Below are 27,244 nucleotides of genomic sequence, written 5' to 3'. Positions count from 1 at the left end.
CATTAAATTATTAGACAATGAAGACGATTCGTTTTAACATTCCTTGTCTGATTTCAGTTGCCCCCCTCCCGAGCGAAGCGCGGAAGCATTGACATTACATATAATTATTAGAGAAAGAAGACGATTCGTTGTACCGTACTCGACTTGTCAGAATTTTTTTTTTCTTTGTCTGCTCCTTTTTCGTCCTATGTCCCCTTCCTGCCCCTACCGCCCCTGGCTACGCGCCTGCTTTAAAGGGAAAATGAAACAATCATGATTGTGATAGCACACAATTAGGTTAGTAGAAATGAAAGGGAGAAAAGATCTATTACATGGATAAATCATGGATAAATCACGGCCGGGAGCGTCATATCATAGTTTTGTGTTATCGGGCGAGGGCCGGGCGTAGCAACCAAGCAAGATTTTGCAATGTTGAAATTATGCATTCTAGAAAATTCCGCTATATTCTTTCTAGCTATATTTCTAAATTTCCTGGGGGACGTGTCTCCCTTTCGGGCCCAGGATTGCCGCCCCTGTCCATGATTACTACTAACATGAGTTCAAATACAAACACGAGCGAGTTGGTATGAGCTGAATTCAAATGAAGGGCAAAATAAGAGTAATGAAGCGGCCCAACCGTTAATTTAAAATTTGACTGTTGAGTATATAGCTTCTATTTAAAAGACATCCAAAATATTGTGCCCTTTTCAAATTTCTCACTAAAGAGTGATGACCTTTGTAGCGCAGGGGGCTGTTTTTTACGTTTAACTTTGAATCCGCGGCTCGAGATTTAATGCGGCCGGCCCGGCCCCCTCTATTCAATAACGTTTGCCAAACCTTCTGGAATGACCCCAAATCTCCCGATTACAGTTCTCCCTTATTCGTCGTTACTGTCACTTAGCGCCATTTCCTTGTATTTCCCCTTTCTCACCGAATCCCCCCCCCCCCCACCCACTTACTATAGGGTACGCACATGTATGTTCCCTCTCTTTGAAAGCACCCCTCTTCAGGCGCGGATCCAGGATTTCTTAGGGGAGGGGGCCCAACTTTTTTTTGCTCCCGAAAACTTGAAAAACGCGCCGGCCAAAAATTCGCTCAGTGGGGGGGGGGGGGGGGGGTGGATGTTTTAAAGATTGCTCAAATAAGCCAGTCCGTAGATACAATCTGTGCATTGCCAGATAAAAGGAATTTCTACCTCGGTGTAGTGGTCCACCTCCACAACCACAATCAGTTATACCGGGAGGTAGACCCGAGCAGGCGCGTACGCAGGATTTTTCCAAGGGGGGGGGGGGGGTTTAACATTTATAAATCGGGCCGAAAATTTCGCAACGACTCAGCCAGCCGCTGAATAAGCGGGGGGGGGGGGGGGGGGGGGGGGTAAGAGGTCACAAAAAAAAAAAAAAAATCCAAAAGGGGAGGGGGGGGGGGTTTAGGGAAATTTAGGGGGGGGGGGGGGGTTACACACAAAAAATACCAAAGGGGTGATGATGATGATGAGAATGAAAATGGAAATATGTTGATGTAAATATGTGACAGACAAGACTTATTATAAGTATCATCATTCATCATCAACTTCAGGTGGCGCTGTAAAGCGCTGGTGTGGTCTTCACGAGAGCACGCCAAGTAACTCTTTCACCTGCCATTTGTGTTGCACCTTTCATTCCTTGTCCAGACACTTTCTTGATATCATCATGCAGTCCAAGATATAAGTATATAAGTATATAATTGATGATAGTACAAAAACATGACTCCCTGTTGATTTCTTTTCTTTAAAAAAAAAACTGTCCCTGCACGATTTTGCAAATTCATACATTTGAAACACATTCAGTAACAACAAGGCGATGAGAAGAATGCAATATTATTCCTCTACAATCTTGCAGATTTTGGCAGTGTTCCTGATTCTTATCATTAATTCGTTGGATCTTAGCGTACCGTTTGCCAACATTTGTGAAGACGAAGAAGCGTTCCTTTGCGAAAAACCTTTGGTGGACGATACAGAGACCAAAACACAAGATGGATACAACGGATATTCCTATGGTAGCATAGAAGGCCGCACTGTATGATCCTGTCTTGTCTACACTCTCTCCTGCAAAGAAGTGAAAGAATAAAGAAATTCATTGCAGAGGCGGATCATTCAGGGTTCTCTGACACGGAGGGGATGGGGTGGGAACAAATTAAGTTCTTTTTGATAAAGCCTATATAGCTGCAGTTTTATTTGTGTGTATTTGATAAAGAATAATACGCGTCACATTAATTATCTCATAACACAGAGAGCTCAGTGGATATTTTGTTGCGCGCAGTTGCCACCCGTTTACGCTTTAAAGAAAACAATTATCTGCGGCGGTTTAACGCGCCAAAAAAGAAGAAGTTCTGATTTTTTTGCAACGGCGGGGAATTATAATCATTATCATTATTATTAATATTATCATCATTATTATTGGTAGTAGTAGTAGTAATAGTAGTAGTAGTGGAAGTACAAGTAGCAGTAATACTAGCATCGTAATGATGATGATAATAATAATAATGATAATAATTATAATGATAATATCAATAATAACAATCATCATCGTCATCATTTTGTATCATTATTTAATATTACCATTATCATCAACATTATTAATACTTACCGAATACTGCTGCTACTATACCACCCACACCCATGAAGACCATGTTTGCTGCCCAGATCTGAACGCCGAACTCAGGACTGAAGAGCTGATTGCCAACTGAATGAGGAAGAGAGTCTGCAGACGCCAAGACAAAGAACCCTTGCACTGAGGATAATGAGATCAATGGTTTGAAATGAAAATCCAACAGCCTTGATTTTCTTAGAATATCTACGTCCTCTTAAGATTATTATTAACATTATAATAACATGATCTTTATGATATAATTGTAATACAGCGGCGGATCCAGGATTTTCCAAACCCCGGGGGGGGGGGGGGGCTGGAGCGAAGAGCAACACGAGCGTGTTTTGAGGTTCAGGGCAAATCCGTGTCGGGGGCTCTTGGGGCGGAGTTCTTTGACGCTTTCGAGTTTTAACAGTTCAGAACTTTCAAGATAGCCTTCTTGAGCGATAGAAACGCACACTCTCTCGTAAGGACAATTTCATCCAACAATAGGTTTCTCTGGAACCACTTCTATCTTTACGAATGGGGTTTATTTTGCAGGAGTATAAATCCCCTACCGAGGGTCCAGTTGGAAATAATTGTTGGTCCCCCCCCCCTCTCTCTCTCTTTCTCACACACAATCTTTCTCCCAAGGACAATTTGATAGAACAAAGAGTTGCCTTGGGAACCACCTCTATATTTACGGATGACTCGGCCCCCACCTGTATCCACCATCGATTCATATCTTCTTCTTTATCTTCGTTTTCTACATCTCTCTCCTTCTCTTTTACCTTCCTTTTCTCTTTCTTTTCTCCTTTTCTTTAGTCGTTATCTCTTAATCCCTTTTCCCTATTTGCTTTGGCCGCCAGGCGGGGGGGGGGGGGCAATACGACCCCCTCTGGATCCGCCACTGCAACGTTCACACTTTTGAAGGTTACATGTGGTGTTTCGGAAGGTTCGCTAGTTCGAAGCTCGGGCGTTATTCCGAAGGTTCATAAATCTGAAGGACTGATCCACATTTCTGAAAATGAAACAGAGTTCATAATAATTCCGAACATGAAATAGGGTTTTAAATTTCAAAAATGAAAAATGCTTCGGAATTATGAATCTTCGGATAAATGAAACTTCGGAATAACGCAACAAATCGTCCTTGTTTTCACGAAGTGACGGTAGTGAGGAAAATCGTAACGCAAAGTGAATGCAATTTTTTTTCACTACCGTCACTTCGTGAAAACAGCGACGAAATGTTCATTTTCGGAATTATTAAAAAGGAGTGCCTCCCAATTTCGAAACGTGATGGACCAGGCTATTGAGATAATAATACAAATATAATATATTATTATCTATATAAGGCTTCCAAGTGGTACAATAAATCAGTGTATTTAATATCTTTAGCGCAGTACCCGGATGACATATCAATATTTTTTCGTATTGCTCTGTCATCCGGGAACTTCAACTGTCTATACAATATTGCTTGATCATCTAATTTTTTATTTCGCTAGTCAGCCTGATATAGATAATAATAATAATATTGTATGGCTTTGTTTTCGTGTGATACAAGAATAAGAATATATTGCTCTCACTATGACAACAATATTCTTGTACCACACTCAAAGCCATCCAATATTATATAAATATGAGATCAATTTATATAGCGCAGCTTCTATATAATATACTCTGCTGCGCTGTGATGAAAACAGAACTCAAAACAGTGTTACTTTATACAAACACACAATAAGAATATATATATATTCAAAATATTCAAAGCTCCTGAAAACAAGTGCGTCTTCAACAAAACTTTGAAGACAGCAACAGGTGAGGTTCTTCGTATGTCTAGTGGTAGGTTATTTCAAAGCATTGGAGCGGCGCAACTGAAAGCACAATCTCCAAAAGTTACTTTTGATTTTGTGTTAGGTAGCTTAACAAGCAGCTTGTCCTGTGTACTTCGCAACTTACGTGCAAAATGCTGTGATCTAAGACTTAATAATTCAGGCAAATAATTTGGGGCTTGACCATTCAATGCTTTGTAAACAAGCAATAGTATTTTGAATGCAATTCTCTACCGTATTGGCAACCAATGTAACTTAATTAAAACAGGTGTAATACGGCAAAATGTTGAGGAATTTGACACAAGTCTTGCACGTGCATTCTGAACATGCTGTAACTTAATTATTTGTGAATCCGGCAAGCCAAACAATAATCCTATTACAACAATCAAGCCTACTGCTAATAAATGCAAGTATCTACGAATGTGACGGAGATTGTGTAACATATAAAAGGCAGATTTGCATGTGTTAGATGTGTGCTTCTCCATTTTAAAACTAGAATCAAGCCATAGACCCAGATTTCTCACATAGCTTTCCGGTTTCACTTCTGATTCTCTAACTGTTATATGACTAATATTTAGCTTTGCAACTTGTCTGGATGTTCCAACAAGGAAATACTATGTTTTTCCTTCATTAAGCATTCATTAAGAATTAGCTTAAATAATTCTAAAATTGTGATATCATCTTGATGTTCTTTATCAGGAATGAAAGAAACTTATCTGTGTGTCGTCGGCATAACAATGACAAGAACATTTGGGACACGCCTTTGAATAATATAGATCAGGGCCCCGTCTTACAAAGAATTGATATCAATCGTAAGTTATTTGCGATTGATATCAATCGTAACTATGTACATAAGAGATAGGAGACTGCAAACTTGCGATTGATTGGAGGACTTACGATTGATTTGGATCGATCGTAACTCTTTGTAAGACGGGGCACTTGTATAAAGTGTAAAAAGGAGGGGGCCGAGACGTCATTGCTGTTCTTTAGCACATGCAAGAAAATGCTCATAAATCGGTAACTTCCGGTCCAATTTTCAGTAAATTATGTCCGAGTCGCGAGCCCATCCAATCGACATTAATACCAACACATCTACCAAGTATCATCTTCATGACATTAACTCACCGATAGCATGAATGAAGAGATATGGTTCGGTAGGTACGACCAACAACATTATCACCATAAGCAAGGCCCCCACACATGGCTGCCATTAGGATAAAGATTTTTGGTATGGGTATACGTAGACGATCGGCTACTAAGCCAATGACGATCTTGCCGAGGGCCTCGGAGAAGCCCACCACCGCCATCACAAGACTAGCCGTCTTCTTCGAGAACCCGGCAGTCACAATCACATTGGCCTGGAGTCGGTAAGAAGAAAAGACAGTCAGATAGTTATGTAGAGAGAGTGAGAGGGGTGGGAAGGAGAGAGGGGGTGGAAAGGAGAGAGGGGGTAGTGGAGGGAGAGAGGGAGAGGATGGGGACGGGAAATGGTGGCAGAGAGAGACGGAGAAGAAAAGGGAGTGCGGAGACATAATGGAAGAGGCGAGAGGGAATGAAAGAGAACGAGAGACAGCGAGAAAGAGAGAGGGGGAGATAAATAATGAAAAAGAGAGAGAGGGGGAGAGGACGAGACATTTTAGCTGGATATAAAGCTGATAATTAAAAGATAACAAATGCAATCTAAATGTAACAGTGCTAACAATATAAAGAAAACGTTTCTGAAAACGTCTCAAAGGCGTCTCTAGAACTCCCACTTTGTTCGGTCGAAATAATAATAATTCAAATATTTTGAAACTTTTTCACGAGGTAACGACCGTTTGTTACACTACTTTTCTTTTCAAACCTTCCTTGATTTAAATTATTTATGTATTTATTAAATAAATAAAGAAATACATTTTCTATAATTCGATCACCTCCCTCTTTCCTTTTTCAGCTTGTCATTATTTCACTTCATCTTGGGACAACAGACTACAAATAAAAATCGGTGTTTTGATTTGGTTCACACTCTTGTCAATTATTTTCCATCATTCTTCCCTTATTTTAAACTGGCATTTCGTACTTAAGGTTTTGGTCACCTGAGGCGATTAAAAAGAAATATTACCTAGTGGTATAGCAGGTTGCCGAACAAATGGCAACAGGTCCCCGTAACACAAAGGTTTGCGTTCAATTGCAAAATGACAATGACCAATCAAGATAATCGTTGCATGCACATATTGTACACAAAGTTGAAAATTAAACAATCAGAATCGTCGTTTTTAAATTGTGTTTGGAGGCCCTGGACTCTTCAGCCTCGCCTGTCCCACTCCATGGCAACGTGACAAGTAACAAACAACTTACCAACTATAGTCGACGCCTAACTTCGGAAAGCTACTGGCAACGGAGGACAATATCGTTTGCGACTTGCGATTTGAGATGTTAGGTCTTTCTAACTTGACATATACATAAATTGTCCAGGGGCGGATCACGGGGGGGGGGGGGAGCGACCGCACGCCCCCATCCGTTTACCCTTAAAAGAATATATACACATGTTAAAATTACTCGTTCAAAAATACCTCAGAATTTACCATAGGGCATCTTAATGTTAACAAATTAAGTGGGCACCGGACCCCACGCCGTAAAGGCTTCACGATTTGCGCTCGCAATTTCGTACATTTCATATATATATATATGTGTGTGTGTGTGTGAGTGTGTGTGTGTGCGTGTGTGTGTGTGTGTGTGTGTGCGTGTGTGTGTGTGGTGAGGCATATTATGCAAATTATAGAACTTGGTAAATGATAGCATGATGGGTTCGGTTTGCACGAACAGTTTATTAGGTTGCCGAACTGGTGTCGTTTGGGGGAATTTGGTTTATTGGGATCGTGTTTTTATTTTTAATTAGAAGGTGCGTATTGTGATTAGGTACGCGGGCCGGTCAATTCACTGTAATGCATTTTAGGAAAATCATTTAACTTAGTTATGACGAGCGGGTTCCGTAATACAATTCAAGGCATTTGTTAAGGGATAAAAGCTCTTTGTAATATTATATATATATATATATATATTTTTTTTTTTTTTTTTTTTTTTTTTTTTTTTAAATTAGATTACGGTTATATAACAATACAACGTATTTCTCATCGACTTGTGCAAGAAGAAATGTTTAGAATTGAGATGAGGAGTTCTGTCATTGGTCTAGTTAAATTGACAGGGAAAGGGGGAGGCTCTTGCTCTCGGATGTTTACGTACACCGAAGAGCAGATTTGGGTTGTTTTGTGTGGGGGTGTTGTGTGTGTAGTGAATATGCTTGTGTGTATGAATGCGTTGGGTTGTGTGGTACGGGGTGGATTCTGCTTGCATTTTTTTTTATATAAGTCGACGATAAGTATGCATGTATGTTTGGCTGCAGATAGTTTTTTCTATACATTTGCTCACGGTGGAAATAGATTATGTGGAAGTTTCTTTGGAGTTTATCGATGTAAGGTTTTGGATACAATTACACATAAAATAACATGGCAGTGAAAATTATCTTTCATGACATTAAATGTTAGAGGAATAAGAGATAGGTTAAAAAGAGTGAATATTTTTGAATGGTGCAAAACTAAAAAGAATAGTATAATTTTCTTACAAGAAACATATAGTACAGTAGAGATAGAAGAGCGGTGGAAACAAGATTGGGGAGGGCCAATGTTTTTTAGTCATGGGTCAAACCATAGTAGAGGGGTTCTTATTTTATTTTCTAATCATTTAGATTTTGAAGAAAAATAAAATTAAAGTAGATGAAGAGGGGAGATACATTATTTTTAAAGGTGAAATACAAAGGGTTAAAATGCTATTGGTTAATGTTTATTTTCCAACGAGAGATAAAGAAACTTTACAAATTGAATTTTTGAAGAAATTAGATGAAAGTATTTTGGATCAGTGTGATCGGGACTATTTAGTTTTATTAGGAGGTGATTTCAATAGTATATTGGATGGAAAATTAGATTATGTGGGGTCAAAAACACCGGTGAAATCTCGGGTTATTGATTTGATTAGGGAATTTTTAAATAAATACGATTTAGAAGATATATGGAGGAAAAAAAATCCGAATGTAAAGCAATTTACTTTTCGACAAAATTGGCCGGTGGCGCAAAGCCGTTTAGATTATTGGTTTATACCTTGTAGTGTTGAAAAATTGGTGGGTACGTGTGAGATTTTGACATCTATTACGCAAGATCATTCTGGCGTTAGGCTAGAATTTAATGATCTGGTTGATAAGTTTGTTTTGGGGAAATCATATTGGAAATTTAACAGTAGTTTATGTATGGATAAAGATTTTGTTGAAGAGATGAATAAGGAAATACAGGAATTAAAAGCTGAATGGTCATTACAGATTTTGAATAAATTAGTATTTTGGGATTTTTTAAAGATGAAAATGAGAGAATTTATTATAACATACTCGCGGAAAAAGGCAAAAGCAAGGAGGGTTGAAATAGAACTGTTATAGAAACAAATCAAGGATTTAGAAGGCGAACTGGTAGTGTGACCCACTAAATATATTGTTGATTGTATTGAGGAGAAAATGGATAAACTAAATAAATTGTATGATTTTTCTCGACAGGGCATTAAAATAAGATCAAGAGCACCTTGGTTTGAAGATGGAGAAAACAATACGCAATATTTTGAACAGTTGTTAAAATCGAATAAAAGGAAAAGTGTAATTAGGGAGGTGTACAAAGAAAATGGGGAAACTACTAGAGATAAGGAGGAAAATTTTAAAGGAAATTAAACTATTTTATAAAGATTTATATTCTTTAAGGGCTGATATAAATCAAAACGACCCTTTCTTTTTTAATGATATTTCAAAGTTAAATGAAGACAATAGGGAAATCTGTGAAGGTAAATTAACTAAAGATGAATGCTTGAAAGTTTTAAAAGAAATGAAATTGAATAAAACCCCGGGAAATGATGGGTTAACAGTTGAATTTTATTATACTTTTTGGCCAGCTTTGGGTGATTTGTTAGTAGAAGTATTGAATGAAACATGCGAAAGGGGGGAATTAACGGCATCTCAAAAACAAGGGGTAATTACCTTAATTGAGAAGGAAGCGAAAGATACTCTCCATATAAAAAATTATCGACCCATCACGCTTTTGAATGTAGATTATAAAATTGTATCTAAAGTTCTAGCAAAAAGAATGAAAGAGGTTTTAAATGAAATAATTCATCATGATCAAGTTGGATATATAAAAGATAGAAATATTGGGGAAGCTGTACGATTGATAGATGACATGTTATTTTATTCTATGCATTATGGGGAACAAGGGAAAGGGTTTTTGTGTGCAGTGGATTTTGAGAAAGCTTCCGACTCTGTATCTCACATATATTTATTTCAAATATTGAAATTGTTCGGTTTTGGAGATTCATTTTGCTCTTGGGTAAAATTATTGTATAAAGGGATAAGTAGTTGTGTTATGAACGGTGGTCACTCTACGGGGTATTTTGAAATAGAAAGGGGAGTAAGGCAAGGGGATCCATTATCGCCATATTTGTTTTTGGTTGCCATCGAAATTTTGGCGCATGCAGTAAGGAGGGACAACGGTATTAAAGGGATTACATTTGGAAAATCTGAAATTAGGCAAGTGTTATATGCAGATGATATGACAATATTTTTGAAGGATATTGATTCGGTTAGAAGGTTGCAATATATTTTTGAATCATTTGAACAAATTAGTGGTCTTAAAGTGAATAAAACAAAGACACATTTTATGTGGATGGGTGAGGATGAGAACAAACCTGATGGGCCTTTTTTTGGAAATTTGGTTAATGAAATACATATTTTAGGGCTTAGTTATTCATTAGATCGAAGATTAAAAGATGATTTGAATTATAAAGAAATTCTAAGTAAAATAAAAAAATTGCTTGTATGGTGGAAACAAAGAGATTTAACTATTATGGGTAAAATACATTTGCTAAAAACTTGTGCGCTTTCAAAATTAAATTATATTTCATCTCTCGTTATTGTCCCTCATTGGGTATATAAAGAAGTTGCAAAAATTTCTTTTGAATTCATATGGAGGGGGAAAGATAGAATTAAACGGGCAATAATGTATCAGGATTATGACTTTGGAGGATTAAGAATGATTAATTTTGAAATGTCCGTTAAAATACAGCGCATAATGTGGATAAAACGTCTTTTATATGGAAAGAAAAGTTTGGGATGAAAATTGTTTTTTGATCATTGCTTACAGTTTGTGGGTGGTAGATTTATTTTTTTATGTGATTATGATTTAAAAAAGATTAAACTCGTTTTCGATATTCCACCATACTATATGGAAATGTTGCAAGCATGGCAAGAGACAAGTAATTTAAGATATTTGGAGGGTTATATTAATCCAATTATCTTTAATAATCAGAATATATGTATAAATGGAAAAAGTATATTTGATAGATACTTGTTTGAAAGAGGGATTGTTCAACATATGGATACGTTTGCTTGTATTTGTCTCATAAAAGAATCTGACCACGAACTGACTCCCACACTGTGTTGAGTGCTCAGGGGTCACAGGCCACTGGCTTCATCGGGCAGGTAGTTCCATTATGTGAATGGGTAAATTAACTATTACAAAATGAGGGAACACATTACGTTGTACAATATGGACACACATTGTCTTTATTGTGCAGAACATACTCTAACTCTAACAATTTATTGGAGTACAAAGAATAATAACAGGTCAATTAAATGCATAAACACCACAACACACCTGGGGAGGAAGCATTCATAAATTTGAATACATATAGTTGATAAACGACTCCGATGAAACTAGAAAACCAAAATGAAATTTGCGTTCTGGCAATTGGACTACAAAGAATGATAGCAGGTGAATGAAATGCTTCAACAGCAACACAAACACCTGGGAAGCTAGGAAGCATTCATAAATTTGAATAATTTAGTTGATAAACCACTCCACATGTGGACGTTTGTTGGAGCAGAAAGCAGTGGATTCTTAACAACACGAACCCATTTAACAGAATGTCGGAACGTAAATTAAATTTGGCGCGGTTGGCAAATGCATCTTTCTACCCTGCGAATTTAATGGTACGATCCAGTAAATTAAAACAGTCAAATGGGTCTTATTTTAAAATTACTCATTAAATAAAACCCAAAACTTCAGTGATATCAGAAAAAAAAAAGTTTTATCGTATTAATAATTAAAAAAAGATGTATAAACATTGTGAAAGTGTCGCATTTTACGATAAAAGACACCGATTTAGCAAAGATGACGTCATTAGTGCGCTTGCATCAGGGAATTCAAGGTCAAAAGGTCAATTCAGACCCTGATAAGTTATTGGTCGAGCCTTTTTGTTTCCTTTATTCCGACAAAATTATACAATCAATCAAAACAAGTTTGATACCAGAAGAAAGCTAACGATTAGTATTTTCATTAACCGCTTGCCCCAAAGTCTCTTGACCACAGTGAAACGAGTGAGAGCTTGCGAGAGCGGTTAAAGTGTGATTGAAACTCGCTATTTGCTATTCTCCAACGCAAAAAGAGACGACATTGTGCTGAATAAATGTATTTTTTCCGACAAAAGTACAGAAAATTTGCATATGGTCTTTTTATATTATACTTTATGAAATGTTACCCGAGTGATTTACGGGCGCCCCAATGCTGGAAAGAAACGCACATTTTAGAAAACTTCACTTTTCATGGAAAAATGCTTATTTGTTCTATGCACGCAAGTCAGATTGAGCGGATGATACAACGTTTCCATATGTGAATCATTTGGTTGAGAAAGGTCATGTTAAGTCTGTTAAATATTTTATGAACCTCGGTATGAAAGGTAATAATTTGCTTATGATTATTGATATTTATGATGCGATACCCAGGTTATGGAAGGATGATTCAGGGTTAATAGAATTCCTCGAGGTTGATTTGATAAGCTTTAATACTTATTTCCATATTTCTAGTAAAAAAAAATACAGTTTGTGGATGTGGGTTCAAGAACAATCTATGATTATTTTATCAAAGCACTGCAACAAACGTATGATGTGCAGGTAAGGGATGGGCAAAATGATTATGATTTTATAGATAAAGAATTAAAAGAAATATTTGTTAGACCAAGAATTACTATACTCATTAGAAAACAACGTGAATTTCAATTTAAATTATTGCATGGAGCCATATACACTAATGAGCATCTTCATAGATTTGGTTTTGTTGGTGATAATTTATGTTCGTTTTGTATGCAGGAAATAGAAACATACAAACATTTATTTTTATCTTGTGGGAGCGTTCAAAGGATATGGCAGGCTTTAATACAACTTTTTGAGTTAGATGAAATTAAAGATTTAGAATGGCGAGATATATTTGTTGGGTTGGTAGGTAGTTCATATAGAATAAAAATGTGTAATACTATCATTTTCATGGTGAAGTATGTTACATTTATGTCAAGATCGGGGGGGGGGGGGGGCGAGTACTAACTTTAGAAAAGATGGAAAAAAACATTTTTAAGTATAGGGATGAGGAAAAGAAAATAGCAATTAAAATGGGAAAGCTAGGATCACATTTCTTAAAGTGGGAGCAGCTTAAGATTAATTAAGATTTGCTTTCTTCTCCACCTGTTAAAAGCGTAACTCGATTTTGCGGCCTGGATAACTTATTTAGTATTTTTCTTGAGTTGAGAATGTTGGCAGACATCCACTGAGTGAGTACTGTGTGTGTGTGTGGGGGGGGGGTGGGTGGGTGGGTGGGTGGGTGAGTATGTGTTTGGGTGGGTGAGTATGTTTGTGTGATAGAGGGTGAGTATGTTTATGTGATGGAGGGGGAAGGGAGGGGGCAGGATTGTTTCAGTAAAATTACCTCCAGATTTGTTTAAGTTTTTTTTGTAATATATAAGTAAATAACATTTACAATTAACATATTATGTTTAGGTACTTATACGTTTACTTTGTTGCTAAGTTATATTATACTGCAAATAAGTTTGTGTTTAATTATGTTTATGTAAAAGCATCAATATTGAACACGTTTATTTTATTCAATTGTATGTCATGGTTTGTATTACACATCTGGAGAAATAAAACAAAATTGTTAAAAAAAAAGAAAAAAAGTGTGTGTGTGTGTGTGTGTGTTTGTGTGTGTTTGTGTTAGTGTACGTGTGGGCATGTCACGCAGGCGCGGATCCACGGGGGGCCCGACGGGCCCGGGCCCCCTGGCTTTGAAATATATATATATATATATTTAGTGAGAGATCACACAATCACACAAAAAGTTAACATATTACCGTGCTAAACATAAAAAATGATAAAGCTACAGAAGTTGTCATCATGCCCATCTCTAGAAACCACATGTCAGGCATCCGAAGTAAGCGGATCAATCTACTGCAGTACGTGTTCCTCTGGACCTCTGGAGCATCATTTGAGGTTGAAGACTTGGTGTCTGTTGGCCTTGAGTCACTTTCATTTGCACCATCATCCAAAGAAGACTCGAATTGTGGCACGATTACGTTTACATGGGGCACTTTGTAAGACTCATCACTACACTTGTGCTTTGAGGAAACTGCCCAAATGCTATTACTTTCGTGGTAAGGGATAATATCAGAATTTGTTCCATCTGCCACGAGTAAGTTTGATTGTTCTTCATCTCTGATCCTGTTTCTGAAGCTATATCGATGCAGGGTTGTGTCATGTCCTCCGATAGACTTCCAATCCGACTTTGACACGGTCCTGTCATCCTCTGCCTTTTTTCTTGATCCCGTTGAACGGCAAACAGAGGTTGTTTCTTCCTCACAACATGTTCTTTCAAAAGTTTGTTTGTCGCTCTTGTTCCCGTCTTTAACTTCGACGAACATCTTGCTGTTTTTGCAAAGAACTACAGATTTCTCCTCTAACTTCTCGGCCTCGACGTCCTCCGCATTTTGCAGGGGCGCAGGCGCGAATGTAAGAATGGCCGGGACGCAAACTATGACTAAGACAGCAGATATGATTCTGAACATGGTGCGCCATCCAAATCGGGCAGAAAGAGTGTAGACGAATGGATTCATGGCGAGAACTCCTGAAAGAGAATAGACAAAAAGCGGGAAGTTAATGCTTATTTCTTACTCTCTTTAAACAAAATTTCTCACAATTACATGTGGGTCTGGTGTGATTCAAAACCCAGTAGCGGTTTTAGAAGAATATAAATGTATATACATATATATATATATATATATATATATATTTCCTTTACTTCAGTCCAGGGACTCTCTGAGAAACAGGATTTATAATCGAATTTCTATGATTAAATAAATAAAGTGAAATGAAATAAATTAAAAAAGAGAAATGAAAATGGTCAACCTGGAAAGGGGAACCGGAGAAGGGGAAAAGCACGAGAAAGAAAGACGCCTCATGCATATTAATGTCTTTCGGACTGATATATATTTTTAATGAATACCTATATTCGAACCAGCCGAAGATATAGCGATTGCTAGTGAGTTATGCTTTCCAGTAAAGTAGCTCTGTGTGATGTTGATACCGCCAGTCATCATCAAGCTCGCTCCGATGCCGTAGAGGAAACCATGAGAGAAGTACATGAGGGAGAGGTCGGGAGCAAATGACGTCACAATGCAACTGATGACGCAGGAGATTAGTCCCAACATGGAAATGAACTGGTAGCCGACCCTGACAGCCAAAGGAACGGTGACGAGGCATGACAACGAGCTCAGCCCGTACGCCATTGCTCCGATATATCCTGCAAATAAAATACAAAATATGAATACATAATTAATAGGCCTACATTGATAAAAATTAGTCAAAGACGCATGTAATATGCGTTGTAGTCAAATATATAATTAAAGGGAAAGTTGAGTTCTGTTTTCAGACCGCAAATGCCTTCAATGTGCATAGTTATTGCTCTTATTCTTATCTATGACATTTATAGTACCCTTTTAGAACCTAAAATGGCTATGAGGGTAAGTTTAGACCCCAAAATGTGTGACATTTAGCCAATACGATCATACCAATTCAGTTCCACTTTATAAAAAAACTTGGTGACCGTTCATTAATTATTTAGTTAAAAATAACAATGCAAAATAACCCTATGGTGGCAGAGAGAGACGGAGAAGAAAAGGGAGTGCGGAGAGATAATGGAAGAGGCGAGAGGGAATGAAAGAGAACGAGAGACAGCGAGAAAGAGAGAGGGGGAGATAAATAATGAAAAAGAGAGAGAGGGGGAGAGGACGAGACATTTTAGCTGGAGATAAATCTGATAATTAAAAGATAACAAATGCAATCTAAATGTAACAGTGCTAACAATATAAAGAAAACGTTTCTGAAAACGTCTCAAAGGCGTCTATAGAACTCCCATTTTGTTCGGTCGAAATAATAATAATTCAAATATTTTGAAACTTTTTCACGAGGTAACGACCGTTTGTTACACTACTTATCTTTTCAAACCTTCCTTGATTTAAATTATTTATTTATTTATTAAATAAATGAAGAAATATATTTTCTATAATTCAATCACCTCCCTCTTTCCTTTTTCAGCTTGTCATTATTTCACTTCATCTTGGGACAACAGACTACAAATAAAAATCGGTGTTTTGATTTGGTTCACACTCTTGTCAATTATTTTCTATCATTCTTCCCTTATTTTAACGTATACGTGTACACATGTATATTGTAAACCTTGTTCATCACATTGTAAATTCACATATTAGTTTGAATTATATACCTCACTTAAGAAATCCAGCCACCTGATTGGTCGAAATTGCATTCATAAACTTTAACTATTTCTGTAAAATTCCCAATAACCATGGTTACCGGGAAAATAGGTCAGTCTCCATGGTTACCCCATAGGTTTACATGTTAAAAAATGGTTTGAGCGATCGAGGATACCGTACGTGTGCGAAGAATTGGTCGGTATTTTCATACAAGACAAGACAATTCCAAACAAGACAAAAATGCAGTCATTAATACTATACTATCATATTTTTAATAAAGATCACATTGTTTTAGCTGATGCTACATCCAACAGTATAATTGACTTCACTCACGTTTTGTCCATTTTTAGAATAACTCCTGGAACCCCGTAACAATACTACACTACTGCCATTGTAGATTATGCTGATAATACAGATGATAGTAATGATATGATAACAATTATAATAACACTATAGTGAGTCCAAAAAAAAAATTACACCTAGAAAATTGCTAATTATTTAAAAAAAAATCATCGATGAACATTAAATTGTTATATGTCTTGAAAGAGTGTCTTATCCCAAATCATTTGGTACCATTTTTGTGTGGTGTGTGTTCACGCTTGGATGAACAGGAGACATTGTTTGCGAGAGCGCAAACATCGATCGACTTGCGCCAAAGTTGCCTATGTGATGTTTGAATAAAACAATTAGGATTTGGGTATTAATTCGGTCTTTGCAGATCCAAATAACATCCCTAACGAAATTAATCATGCCACACATATCAAATATTGAATATCATATATATCAGCGAACATTTGTGCGCGCGTTTGTGGGTGTGCCGTCGCTGTTTTCACGAAGTGACGGTGGTGAACAAAAATTGCATTCACTTTGCGTTACGATTTTCCTCACTACCGTCACTTCGTGAAAACAAGGACGGTGTGTGTCTTTGCCCTTTGCAAAAAAACATTCATTTGATACATTCAATCCATTCTCTCACTCCGCTAATCCCAACATAATACATACTGTAGGCATCACTTTGGCGCAAGTCGATTTTTGCACTCTCGCAAACAATGCCACCTGTTCATCTAAGCGTGAACGCATACCACACAAAAATGGTACCAAATGATTTGGGATAAAACCCCGGCCCCCCCCCCCCACTCAGTGTTATTTAGGGTACGCATATACGTGTTCCAACCGACCCCCCCCCCCCCTTTCAGCAAAAGTCCGGTGTGTAACATTAAGGGATAGAGCAACGTCGATCTGGCGCTGCTCAGTGGCTGCCGGGCTCACGATCAATTGGGCAAAAAGAATTTCCGTTTCGGTTTAATAAAATTTGGAGTGGACTATTAGGCTATTATTATTATCAGGTGGGCTGTATAACGTACAGACCACCTTATAATTTCGTTAGAATTGCCTTTATTTATTTATTTATCAGGTGGGCTGTATCTATACAGACCACCTTATAATTTTGTTAAAATTGCCTTTATTATTATTTATTTATTTTATTTCTAACCACTTTTTTGTTAACAAGATAACTTGAAAATGGCTAAATCAAATAACTTGAAATTTGGCACACATATGTATAGGCATATGGAGAAAACACGGTAAGGTTTTCAACCTTGACCTTGACTGATGACGTCATCTAGGCGCCATTTTGTGAAATTTTCTGAAAATAAACTCATGATCATATCTTCATAACCAAAAGGTATTTCTCATTCATATTTATTATGATCAAGGTCAATATCAGTCCAGTCAATTTCAGGTCAAAAAACGCGCGCGTGCGCGTACGTCCGCGCGTCAATGCGCGCGCAAAATTTTTAAATGCTTAAAATCGTCTCAAATTTATTTTGCATACGTTTCAGGTCATTTTAAGCATTTTATAAAAAATCGCGCGTACGAGCATGCGCGCGCGTTTTCGCGCGTAACACCATTAAAAAACATAGAATCGCCATTTTTTTTCTTTCATGATATTTCTCATATTTTTTCAAGGAATTTGATTCCATGTTTATCTCTTTATGACCATTATTAACAAGATGAGCGTAAATTCAAGATAAATGTCAGTGCGCGCGAGGTCTTTTAATACATAGCATATATGGGCAAAAACATGCCTATACAAAATCCGTTATAGCTCTTTGGAATGCACCAGGATCCTCAATTTTTTTTCATATTAAGATAGAGTATGAGTCGGAAATATGATTCCATGTCTCATTTGGCCATTAAGTGTATCGTGACATCATCACAATGGCCTTGGAACTCAAAATACGAATTTGCATATTATGACGTCAGCATATTTATGTAAAATTGATTGTATCTCTGTAAATATTGATCAATTTTCTTCAAAATTTCGATATGTTGTAGCTAAGACAATTCTCTACAAGCGCAGTAATAACCATTTTCATTTTGATGACGTCATCATAGTGAAAATTTTGATTAAAGGCCTCATGTCAAAAACTTCATAATTTGCGTGTTATGCCTATAGAAGGTGAATTTAGTTCACGTTATGAATCTACATGATATTGTCTTTTAAGAATTTGTAAGCAGTATGTCGCTTATTTTTGCCCTATTTTGTCTCAAATGTTAGTTGACCAGCCCACCTATACTTGTTCCAAACAAGTATTATATGTCTAGTTTATTTTTATTCTTTATTTTTCTTATTTCGAACCACTTTTTTGTAAGCACGATTACTTGAAAATAGCTCAATCAAATGCCTTCAAATTTGGCACACATATGTATAGGCATATGTACAAAGCGCAATAACGTTTTCAACATTGACCTTTACTAATGACGTCATCTAGGCGCCATTTTGTAAAATTTTACGAAAATCAACACATGATCATATCTTCATACCCAAAGGTTATTTCTCATTCATATTTATCATGATCAAGGTCAATATCCGTCCGGTCAATTGCAGGTCAAATAACGCGCGCGTGCGCGTACGTCTGCGCGTCAATGCGCGCGCAAAATTTTGAAAAGCTCAAAATCGTCTCAAAATCATTTTGCATACGTTTTAGGCGATTCTAAGCATTTAAAAAAAATCGCGCACACGCGCATGCGTGCGCGTGTCCGCGCGTAAAACTATTGCACAACATAGAATCGCCATTTTTTTTCTTTCATAATATTCCACATATTTTTACAAAAAAATTGATAGCATGTTTATCTCTTTATGACTATTAATGACGGAATGATCGACCGTTAAACATAAATTTCCGTGCGCGCGAGCTCTTGGGCAAAAACATGCCTATACAAAATCCATTGTAGCTCTTTAGGATGCACGGTGACCCCAATATTTTTTCATATTTTAATAGAGTATGATTCGGAGATATTGTTTCATGTCTCTTTTGACCCTCAATTAACTCATGACGTCATCATAATGGCCTCCGAACTCAAAATTCCAATTTGCATATTATGACGTCAGCATATTTATGGAAAATTGATTGTATCTCTGTGAATATTGATCGATTTTCTTTCAAATTTTGATATGTTCTAGCTGCGACAATTTCTACAAATGCAATTACTATTATCATTCATTTCGACAAAGGCATCATGGCGTATTTTTGCAATTAAAGGAGGCATGTCATTTTTTCACATTTTTCGTGTATTCTCTAAGGGACATGACTTTCTCTCAAAACTCGATTCTACATGCCCGTCTTTCACGAGCAATATCTACGTCATTTTAATTTTGTTTATGCTAAACTTTGAGTATGTTGTAGCTGAGACAATAAGATATCTCAAAAAAGCCCTTTATTTTGTCTCGACTTTTTGTTGGATCAGCCCACCTATACTTGTTCCAAACAAGTATTACAAATCTAGTATCTTTTTCTTATTTCTAACCACTTTTTTGTAAGCACGATTACTTGAAAATGGCTCAATCAAATGCCTTCAAATTTGGCACACATATGTATAGGCATATGTACAAAGCACAATAACGTTTTCAACATTGACCTTGACTGATGACGTCATTTAGGAGCCATTTTGTAAAATTTTCGGAAAATCAACTCATGATCATATCTTCATAACCAAAAGGTATTTCTCATTCATATTTATCATGATCAAGGTCAATATCCGTCCGGTCAATTTCAGGTCAGATAACGCGCGCGTGCGCGAACGTCCGCGCGTCAATGCGCGCGCAAAATTTTGAAATGCTCAAAATTGTCTCAAAATAATTTTGCATACGTTTTAGGCCATTCTAAGCATTTTATAAAAAACCGCGCACACGCGCATGTGCGCGCGTTTTCGCGCGTAAAACTATTACACAACATAGAATCGCCATTTTTCTTTCTTTCCTGATATTCCACATATTTTTATAAACAAATTGATACCATGTTTGTCTCTTTATGACTATTAATAACGGAATGATCGACCGTTTAACAAAAATTTCCGTGCGCGCGAGCTCTTGTAATACATAGCATATATGGGCAAAAACATGCCTATACAAATCCATTGTAACTCTTTAGGATGCAAGGTGACCCAAATTTGTTTTTCATATCGTGATAAAGCATAAGTCGGAGATATGATTTCATTTGTCATTTAGCCATTAAGTGTATCGTGACATCATCATATTGGCCTTGGAACTCAAAATACGAATTTGCATATTATGAAGTCAGCATATTTATAGAAATTTGATTGTATCTCTGTAAATATTGATCGATTTTCTTCAAAATTTTGATATGTTCTAGCTGAGACAATTTTCTACAAATGGAGTTTCTATTATCCTTCATTTTGATAAAGGCATTAGTCACTTTTTCACATTTTGCGTGTATTCTCTATGGGACATGATTTTTTCTCAAAACTTGATTCTACATTCCCGTCTTTCGCGAGCAATATCTACGTTGTTTTAGTTCCGTTTACGCTGAACTTCGAGTATGTTGTAGCTGAGACAATAAGATATCTCAAATGTGCCCTTTATTTTGTCTCAATTTTTTGTTGGATCAGCCCACCTATACTTGTTCCAAACAAGTATTACAAATCTAGTTATTATTATTATTAAAGTCAATACGGCTCGACCTTTTTCTTTTGTATACGAGCCTTTTTCAGCACCCCCCCCCCCTTTTCAGCAAAAGTCCGGTGTGTAAAGTCAATACGGGTCGACCTTTTATTTTGTTACGAAGGACATTTTGGCAACACGCATGGGGTCCGTCCGTTCTTGGAGTGGGGGGGGGGGGGGGGCGGGGATAAAACACTCTTTCATAAGATGTATATTAATTTACTGTTCATAGATGATTTTTAAAATAATTAGCAATTTTCTAGGTGTAAACTTTTTTTTGACTCACTCGGTATACTTATACTAATCGTCATCATACTCATCATGTTCATATGCATCATAATGATAACAATAATAATGATAATAATAATGACAATAATAATAATATTAACGATAATAATAATGATAAGGAATAAGGATAATAATTACAATAACAAGTATAATAATTACAATAACAAGTATAATAATTACAAAAATAACATTAATAACACCACCAACCATAATAATTATTGTTGTCATTATTATTGTGATACTGCTGCTAATACTACTCCTACTACATGTACTAGGAAGAAGGAGGGGGAAGAGGAAGAATCTTATTGTTTATTTTATGTATTATCGAGGCATACAAATGCACATGGAGGTAAGAGAGGGAAAAGTAAGGCAATGAAGAGGGAGAGAGAGGGAGAGAGAACGAGAGGGGGTAGCCTATGGCCCGGGTTCAAATTCAGTTCTCTTTAATTTATTTGACCCAGTAGGCCTACTGATGATCATAATTTTATCTACCATGTGATTGCCATGTGTACGCCACACCGAATAGCACCTCACATTTGTTTATTGTTGTAAAGAACTTATTGGCATGCAGCCAGTAGATTTTCATCATGTGTTTGATATAATGAAAAAAAAAGGTCAAACACATCATCATAATCTACAGAGCCAACCAAAAATTTCTTAACAACAATTGAAATTTCTTTCAGGAAGCCTAGCACTAAAAGCTGTTTTTGATTCAAAGAGCATCGTAGAGACGATGAACAAATAAGAATAATAATACATTCTCTTCTATGTCTCCCGCCAAATAAAGACAACGATTCATGACAAATTGTCAATTGTCATGCCTTTGAGTTTATCGTCTAGACGTATTGCAAAAGATAATCAGGATAATAAGGATCAGAATGATACGTCTACTACTAGGCCTACTTTTACATGTATTATACTAAACTACTGCCATTGTTGAGTATCATGAAACTGTTTCACACAATAAAAACCCCATATGTTTTAAACGCGCGCGGCTACAATCCGTCACTTCGTGAAAACGAAATCAATGCTTTCTATGTAATTTGTGTTTTCACGAAATGACGGTTGTGTTAAAAGTTCAAACAGAGGAATAAAAAAGCAGCTATAGAAAGAGGAAAATGTACTCTATCTCGTAGTTTGATTTATTTTATCTGTACATCAATTGAACATAACGTTTTGCCGTAGTTAGTGTCCATTTCGGGAATTCCACCCACGAGAGAAAAATCCCGTATGTTTTACGCGCGCGGCTGCGAGCCGTCACTTCGTGAAAACAAAATCCAGCGCGTCCTTGAATTTCGTGTTTTCACGAAGTGACGGTTATGTTTACAGCTCATTTTCCCCAAAATATAAGATATTATGGAAATAGTTAAACATAGAACTAAACAATGAAACATGTTCTATCCCATGATATAACATTTATTTGCCCTTGATACATTAAAGAGGTTGACATTATAATCCTAAAAGTTGAAATCGATTTATTCAAAACTAACTTTCTTTTAATTGCGCGCTCATCCGTCACTTCGTGAAAAAAGGGACGATACTGGTCCTTTTCCTTTTGAAACTACGCTTGACCTTTAACTCGGATGGCGGCCATTTTTTATTTGGCCAATATGGCCAGCATGACAGCCCCAAGGAGACCTGCAATTCGTTCCTATTATCACGAAGTGACGGTAGCGAATGAAAATCGCAATTTGCGTGCAGATTTTCCTCACTACCGTCACTTCGTGAAAATAGGAACGAATTGATACAAGCAACATCATAATCAGATTCTCTGACCCAGAAAACCCCCTTACAATATAATTTGTTTTTTGTTTTTATCATTTTAGCTCTTTTCCTTTTGGAACTACTATTGATCTGTAACTATCAGATAGCGGCCATTTTGGATTTGACCAATATTACCAGTATGACCCGAGGAGATCTCAAATCGATGAAAGAATATCATAATCAGATTCTCTGACCCCGAAAACCCCATAAATATATAAACTTTTATCATACTAGCCCATTTTCTTTCGTAACTACACTTGACCTGTAACTATCAGATGGCGGCCATTTTGGATTTGACCAATATGGCCAGTATGGCAGCCCCAAGGAGATCTCAAATTGATGAAAGAATATCATAATCAGATTCTCTGACCCCCAAAACCCCATAGATATATAAACTTTTATCATACTAGCCCATTTCCTTTCGTAACTACACTTGATGTGTAACTGTCAGATGGCGGCCATTTTGGATTTGACCAATATGACCAGTATGGCAGACCCTACGAGACCTCAAATCGATGAAAGAACATCAAAATCAGATTCTCTGTCCCCAAAATCCCATAAATATATAAACTATTATCATACAACCGCTTTTCCTTTTGGAACTACGCTTGACCTTTAACTCAGATGGCGGCCATTTTGGATTTGCCCAATATGGCATACCCAGAGGGTGCCCTTCTTGGCGTCCGGAAGAAATCGTAAAAGTATGGTATAATCTACCTCTGGGCCAAATTTGGTGCTTTTAGAAGAATCTGCACCAAACAACCCCTATTTAGCCCTAACAGCCTCCACTATATGGACTATATGTGTGGACTAGAGTACGGACATTCGGTGCGGCAGGCGGACTATTGGTGCGAGACCTCTTCCGCATGGATTGTCCGTCAGACATTTGAGGCACGCACGGAATGTCCGACACGGACATTCTGCGCGGATAAAATCCGCACCGATCGTCCGCTCTCGATCGATCTCTAATAGTCGGACGATCGGTGCGGGTTACATTCTACGCGGTCACACCGGCTAATTGTGGGTAATATAAGTAACAAGAAAATGCCAACAAAAAAGCCTACATCGGGATTGGCTGAAATACTACGTAAAAGGCGTTACTTCGTTTTTTCCAACGGTTTTTTTCAAATTATTCAAAATATCTAATATTTGTGGTGGTACACAAGTATTAGTAGGTATAGCACACCAAAAATAAGTACAACAAACACATGTTATTTGATGATTGCAAATGATCAAGCTTTATGAAAGCTTTAAAAAACAGAATTGAAATCGGTCAATCCGTTGTGATTTTATACCATTTTTTTTTTATATCGCAAAATTACCGAAAAACCTGCCAGAAATGGTCAAATTGGCAAAAATGGCAAATTCGACAAAGTTGACACCTTAATTCATCACTTTCTTTGACACAAATAATAAATTAAATTATCAGACACTAAAATATCATCTTTGTGGTAAAAAATACAAAAAAGAAAATTCATATATCTATTTCCGTTTTGAAAACAGAAGCAAACAAAATAAGTCATTTTTGCCATTTTTGCGATCTGCAGATATGAAAAAGTTGTGAAAATAACTAAGTCCGTCTAATCAATATGCGCATACGTAATCAAATCAAAACCGAACATGATACATCAATGAAACCTATGTAAATCAGACAGGTATGGAAATATATTTTTTTTGAAGAAAACAAAATATATAAATATTCATCAAATATGCAAATTAGGTCAATTCAGCTAATTATATATATAGGAAAGTCAAACTGTTCATTTTGTTGGCATTTTAAAAAAATCATATATTTATAGATCATATTTACACCAAATATTAACGTTAAATTCCAAATATTTTTTTGTGCAATGCCAATAAAATATGGCGATGGAAATTACTTGGATCACCGTTACAGCTATTTCCTCATATGTTTCACAAATTATTCAGAAAAACCGAACAAATGATAAGAATTTGCAGACTTTCAGCTACATCACAGTATAGTTTCTTTTAAAAAAATGTTAAATTTGAGGATTTATGACGATTTTCCGATAAACCATTCAATTCAACAGGCCATAACATTCCACAGAGACTGAATTTCAGAGAAAAACAAAGTTTGGTGACCCCAGTACAGTTGAGTGTAAATAACAAATTTATTCAATGAATGAAACACATGAGGATATTGCATTTTTGTAGGGGAGTTTTATACATTGAAGTGCATTTTCACCACGCAGAATAACAGTCAATGGGCGATCAGCGGGCCATGTCACACATGGCTGAAAAGACAATATTCTAATTAATAATTTAACATATTTCCCACATGCCTATAACAATTAAACTACAGAGAATTGTAGTTAAAGGTATGCTTGAAAGATGTGTGAAATAAAATTTAAAAATATTGTTCAGTTTTTTTAAAAATAAATTTACGAAAATTGCTATTTCAACCAACTGACTGCTGTTGTTTGTGTGCATGGGGCAGACTGTGTGCACAGGCAGTGTGATCACCCTAGTAATAAATCGTTTTATTTCAGCCGTCTCTGAACCGATTTTGATCAAACAAAGATGATTTTGTCATTTGAATATTATTTTCTTTCAAATTTGACACTCAGTTTTTCATTTTCTCACAAAAAAAATGATTAAGTGTAGCGCCCTCTGCAACAGAACTAGGAACTCAACTATCCCTTTAACTATGCAGCTCCAATTTTCGATAACCTGAGTCTTCTTCTACAGACGTATGTTTTACCCTACTATGCTGCCTGCTTGATTCAACAACCTCTGAATTTTAAGTTGGTCGTTCTTTCTCAGACCACTTTACCAGAAAATGCAACCATACAAGATTGAACTTTCTACAACAGCTGAGTAAAATAGTTTCAAATAAGACTTAAAGAGAAGATTGAGTTCTGGGGAGAGGTGACAAAGAATTTGCAAGCGTTTTCATCGTTATTATGCAAGTGTGGAAGACCATCAGAGATATAAAGCATGAAAAGCATGGATCTTTAAATGCCTTCATATTCTAAATATGACATGTAACAGCTTAAAAATGTGGTCCTCATTTTTATGCCACATGTTTTGGAGTCCCATATCTATCTTTCTGTGTATACAGTGCTTGTTACTTCTTCCAAGACTGTGTCAAATTTCTTATTATTTTGATGATTCCAGCATCTTGCAGTACACGCCAATACCTATATGCTACATGATCAACTTTTTCCGATCGATTCCACACCGTTTCTTTCACAATGCAATCACATGACCAGAACTCAACTTTACTATCTTTATAGCTTTCTCAGGAAGTAGAGCCTCATAACTCCCTCATTGCGGACATCGTTACTTTGTTGCTGTCGATCGTTATGCTGAGGAACAATCTCAATATTGATACCGGGGATTTTGATTGGTCTAACAAAATCTCTTGGCTCGCGTGCAAGAGGTTCCTGGTTTAATGGAATTTCATATAATATGGCAGACTGATGAACATTAATGAGTCCATTTTCCGGTTCATCGACACTGTGCCACGGACCAGTGATGGCCTGGTGGTAGAGTCGCTGCCCGACAAGCAGTAGATATCAGGTTTAAATCCAGCTGGTTACACATTTACTGACTTGTTTTCAATTACGAGATCTATCACGTGATCTTTATCTACAGGGTGCAAACCCCCCCCCCCCCCCAAAAAAAAAAAAAAAAAAAAAATTAACAACAATTGAAACTTATCCCAGGAAGCCTAACATTAAAAAATGTATGAAATATTGTATTGTTTTATACTACATGTTGATAAGTTTCGATATAATGATGTTGATACAAATTTTCATAGGTCGAAATTGTTGATAAATGTTGATATTTTATCTTGATATACAGTATGCTGATAAATGATGTTGATAAGCGTGCGTTGATTTTATCATAGTAATTGAAAATCGACACTGATGCGACTTACCAGTGTCAGTAGCCGAGCTGTCAAATTCGCTCATCAGATCGACCATGATGATGCCGAACGAATATAAGAAGCCGTATGAGACGACGAACATGATCGACGAGGCAACAGTGACTACCCAGCCCCAATAAGTCCTCGCTCGCACGCTCCGTAAAATCCGCAATAAATTTCCCGTCCTGATGACATCGTCCACCTTCTCCTTCGTTGCCATGGTAACCGCATCTTCACCATCATCGTCCAACATTGTATTCAAGTAGAT

General features: G+C 36.8%; 1 protein-coding gene across 1 annotated transcript; it reads right to left on the bottom strand.

Moving 5' to 3' along the window:
* Positions 1-1,737: 1,737 nt before the first annotated feature.
* On the bottom strand, positions 1,738-27,244 carry LOC100893677. Its single transcript, XM_030998065.1, has 6 exons — positions 26,989-27,244; positions 14,803-15,099; positions 13,655-14,424; positions 5,540-5,772; positions 2,607-2,750; positions 1,738-2,065 (listed from the first exon to the last, which is right to left on the bottom strand). The coding sequence occupies exons 1-5, from the start codon at positions 27,227-27,229 to the stop codon at positions 2,678-2,680; spliced, it is 1,614 nt and encodes a 537-aa protein (XP_030853925.1). The 5' UTR covers positions 27,230-27,244; the 3' UTR covers positions 1,738-2,065; positions 2,607-2,677.

This window comes from Strongylocentrotus purpuratus, unplaced genomic scaffold (genome assembly GCF_000002235.5).
Source record: "Strongylocentrotus purpuratus isolate Spur 01 unplaced genomic scaffold, Spur_5.0 spur5_scaffold_4, whole genome shotgun sequence".
Lineage (NCBI taxonomy): Eukaryota > Metazoa > Echinodermata > Echinoidea > Camarodonta > Strongylocentrotidae > Strongylocentrotus > Strongylocentrotus purpuratus.
The sequence above is the reverse complement of the archived record's forward strand: the minus strand, read 5'-3'. Positions and strand labels throughout refer to the sequence as shown.

Bases quoted from the DNA above. Each gene is read 5' to 3' on its own strand.
- LOC100893677 (XM_030998065.1), bottom strand. From the start codon at position 27,229: ATGTTGGACGATGATGGTGAAGATGCGGTTACCATGGCAACGAAGGAG. The intron at 14,425-14,802 runs GTATTCATTAAA...ATTCTCTTTCAG, and splicing joins TTCGGCTGGTTCGAATATAG to GAGTTCTCGCCATGAATCCA. The intron at 2,751-5,539 runs GTGAGTTAATGT...CATTATCCTCAG, and splicing joins TCTCTTCATTCATGCTATCG to TGCAAGGGTTCTTTGTCTTG.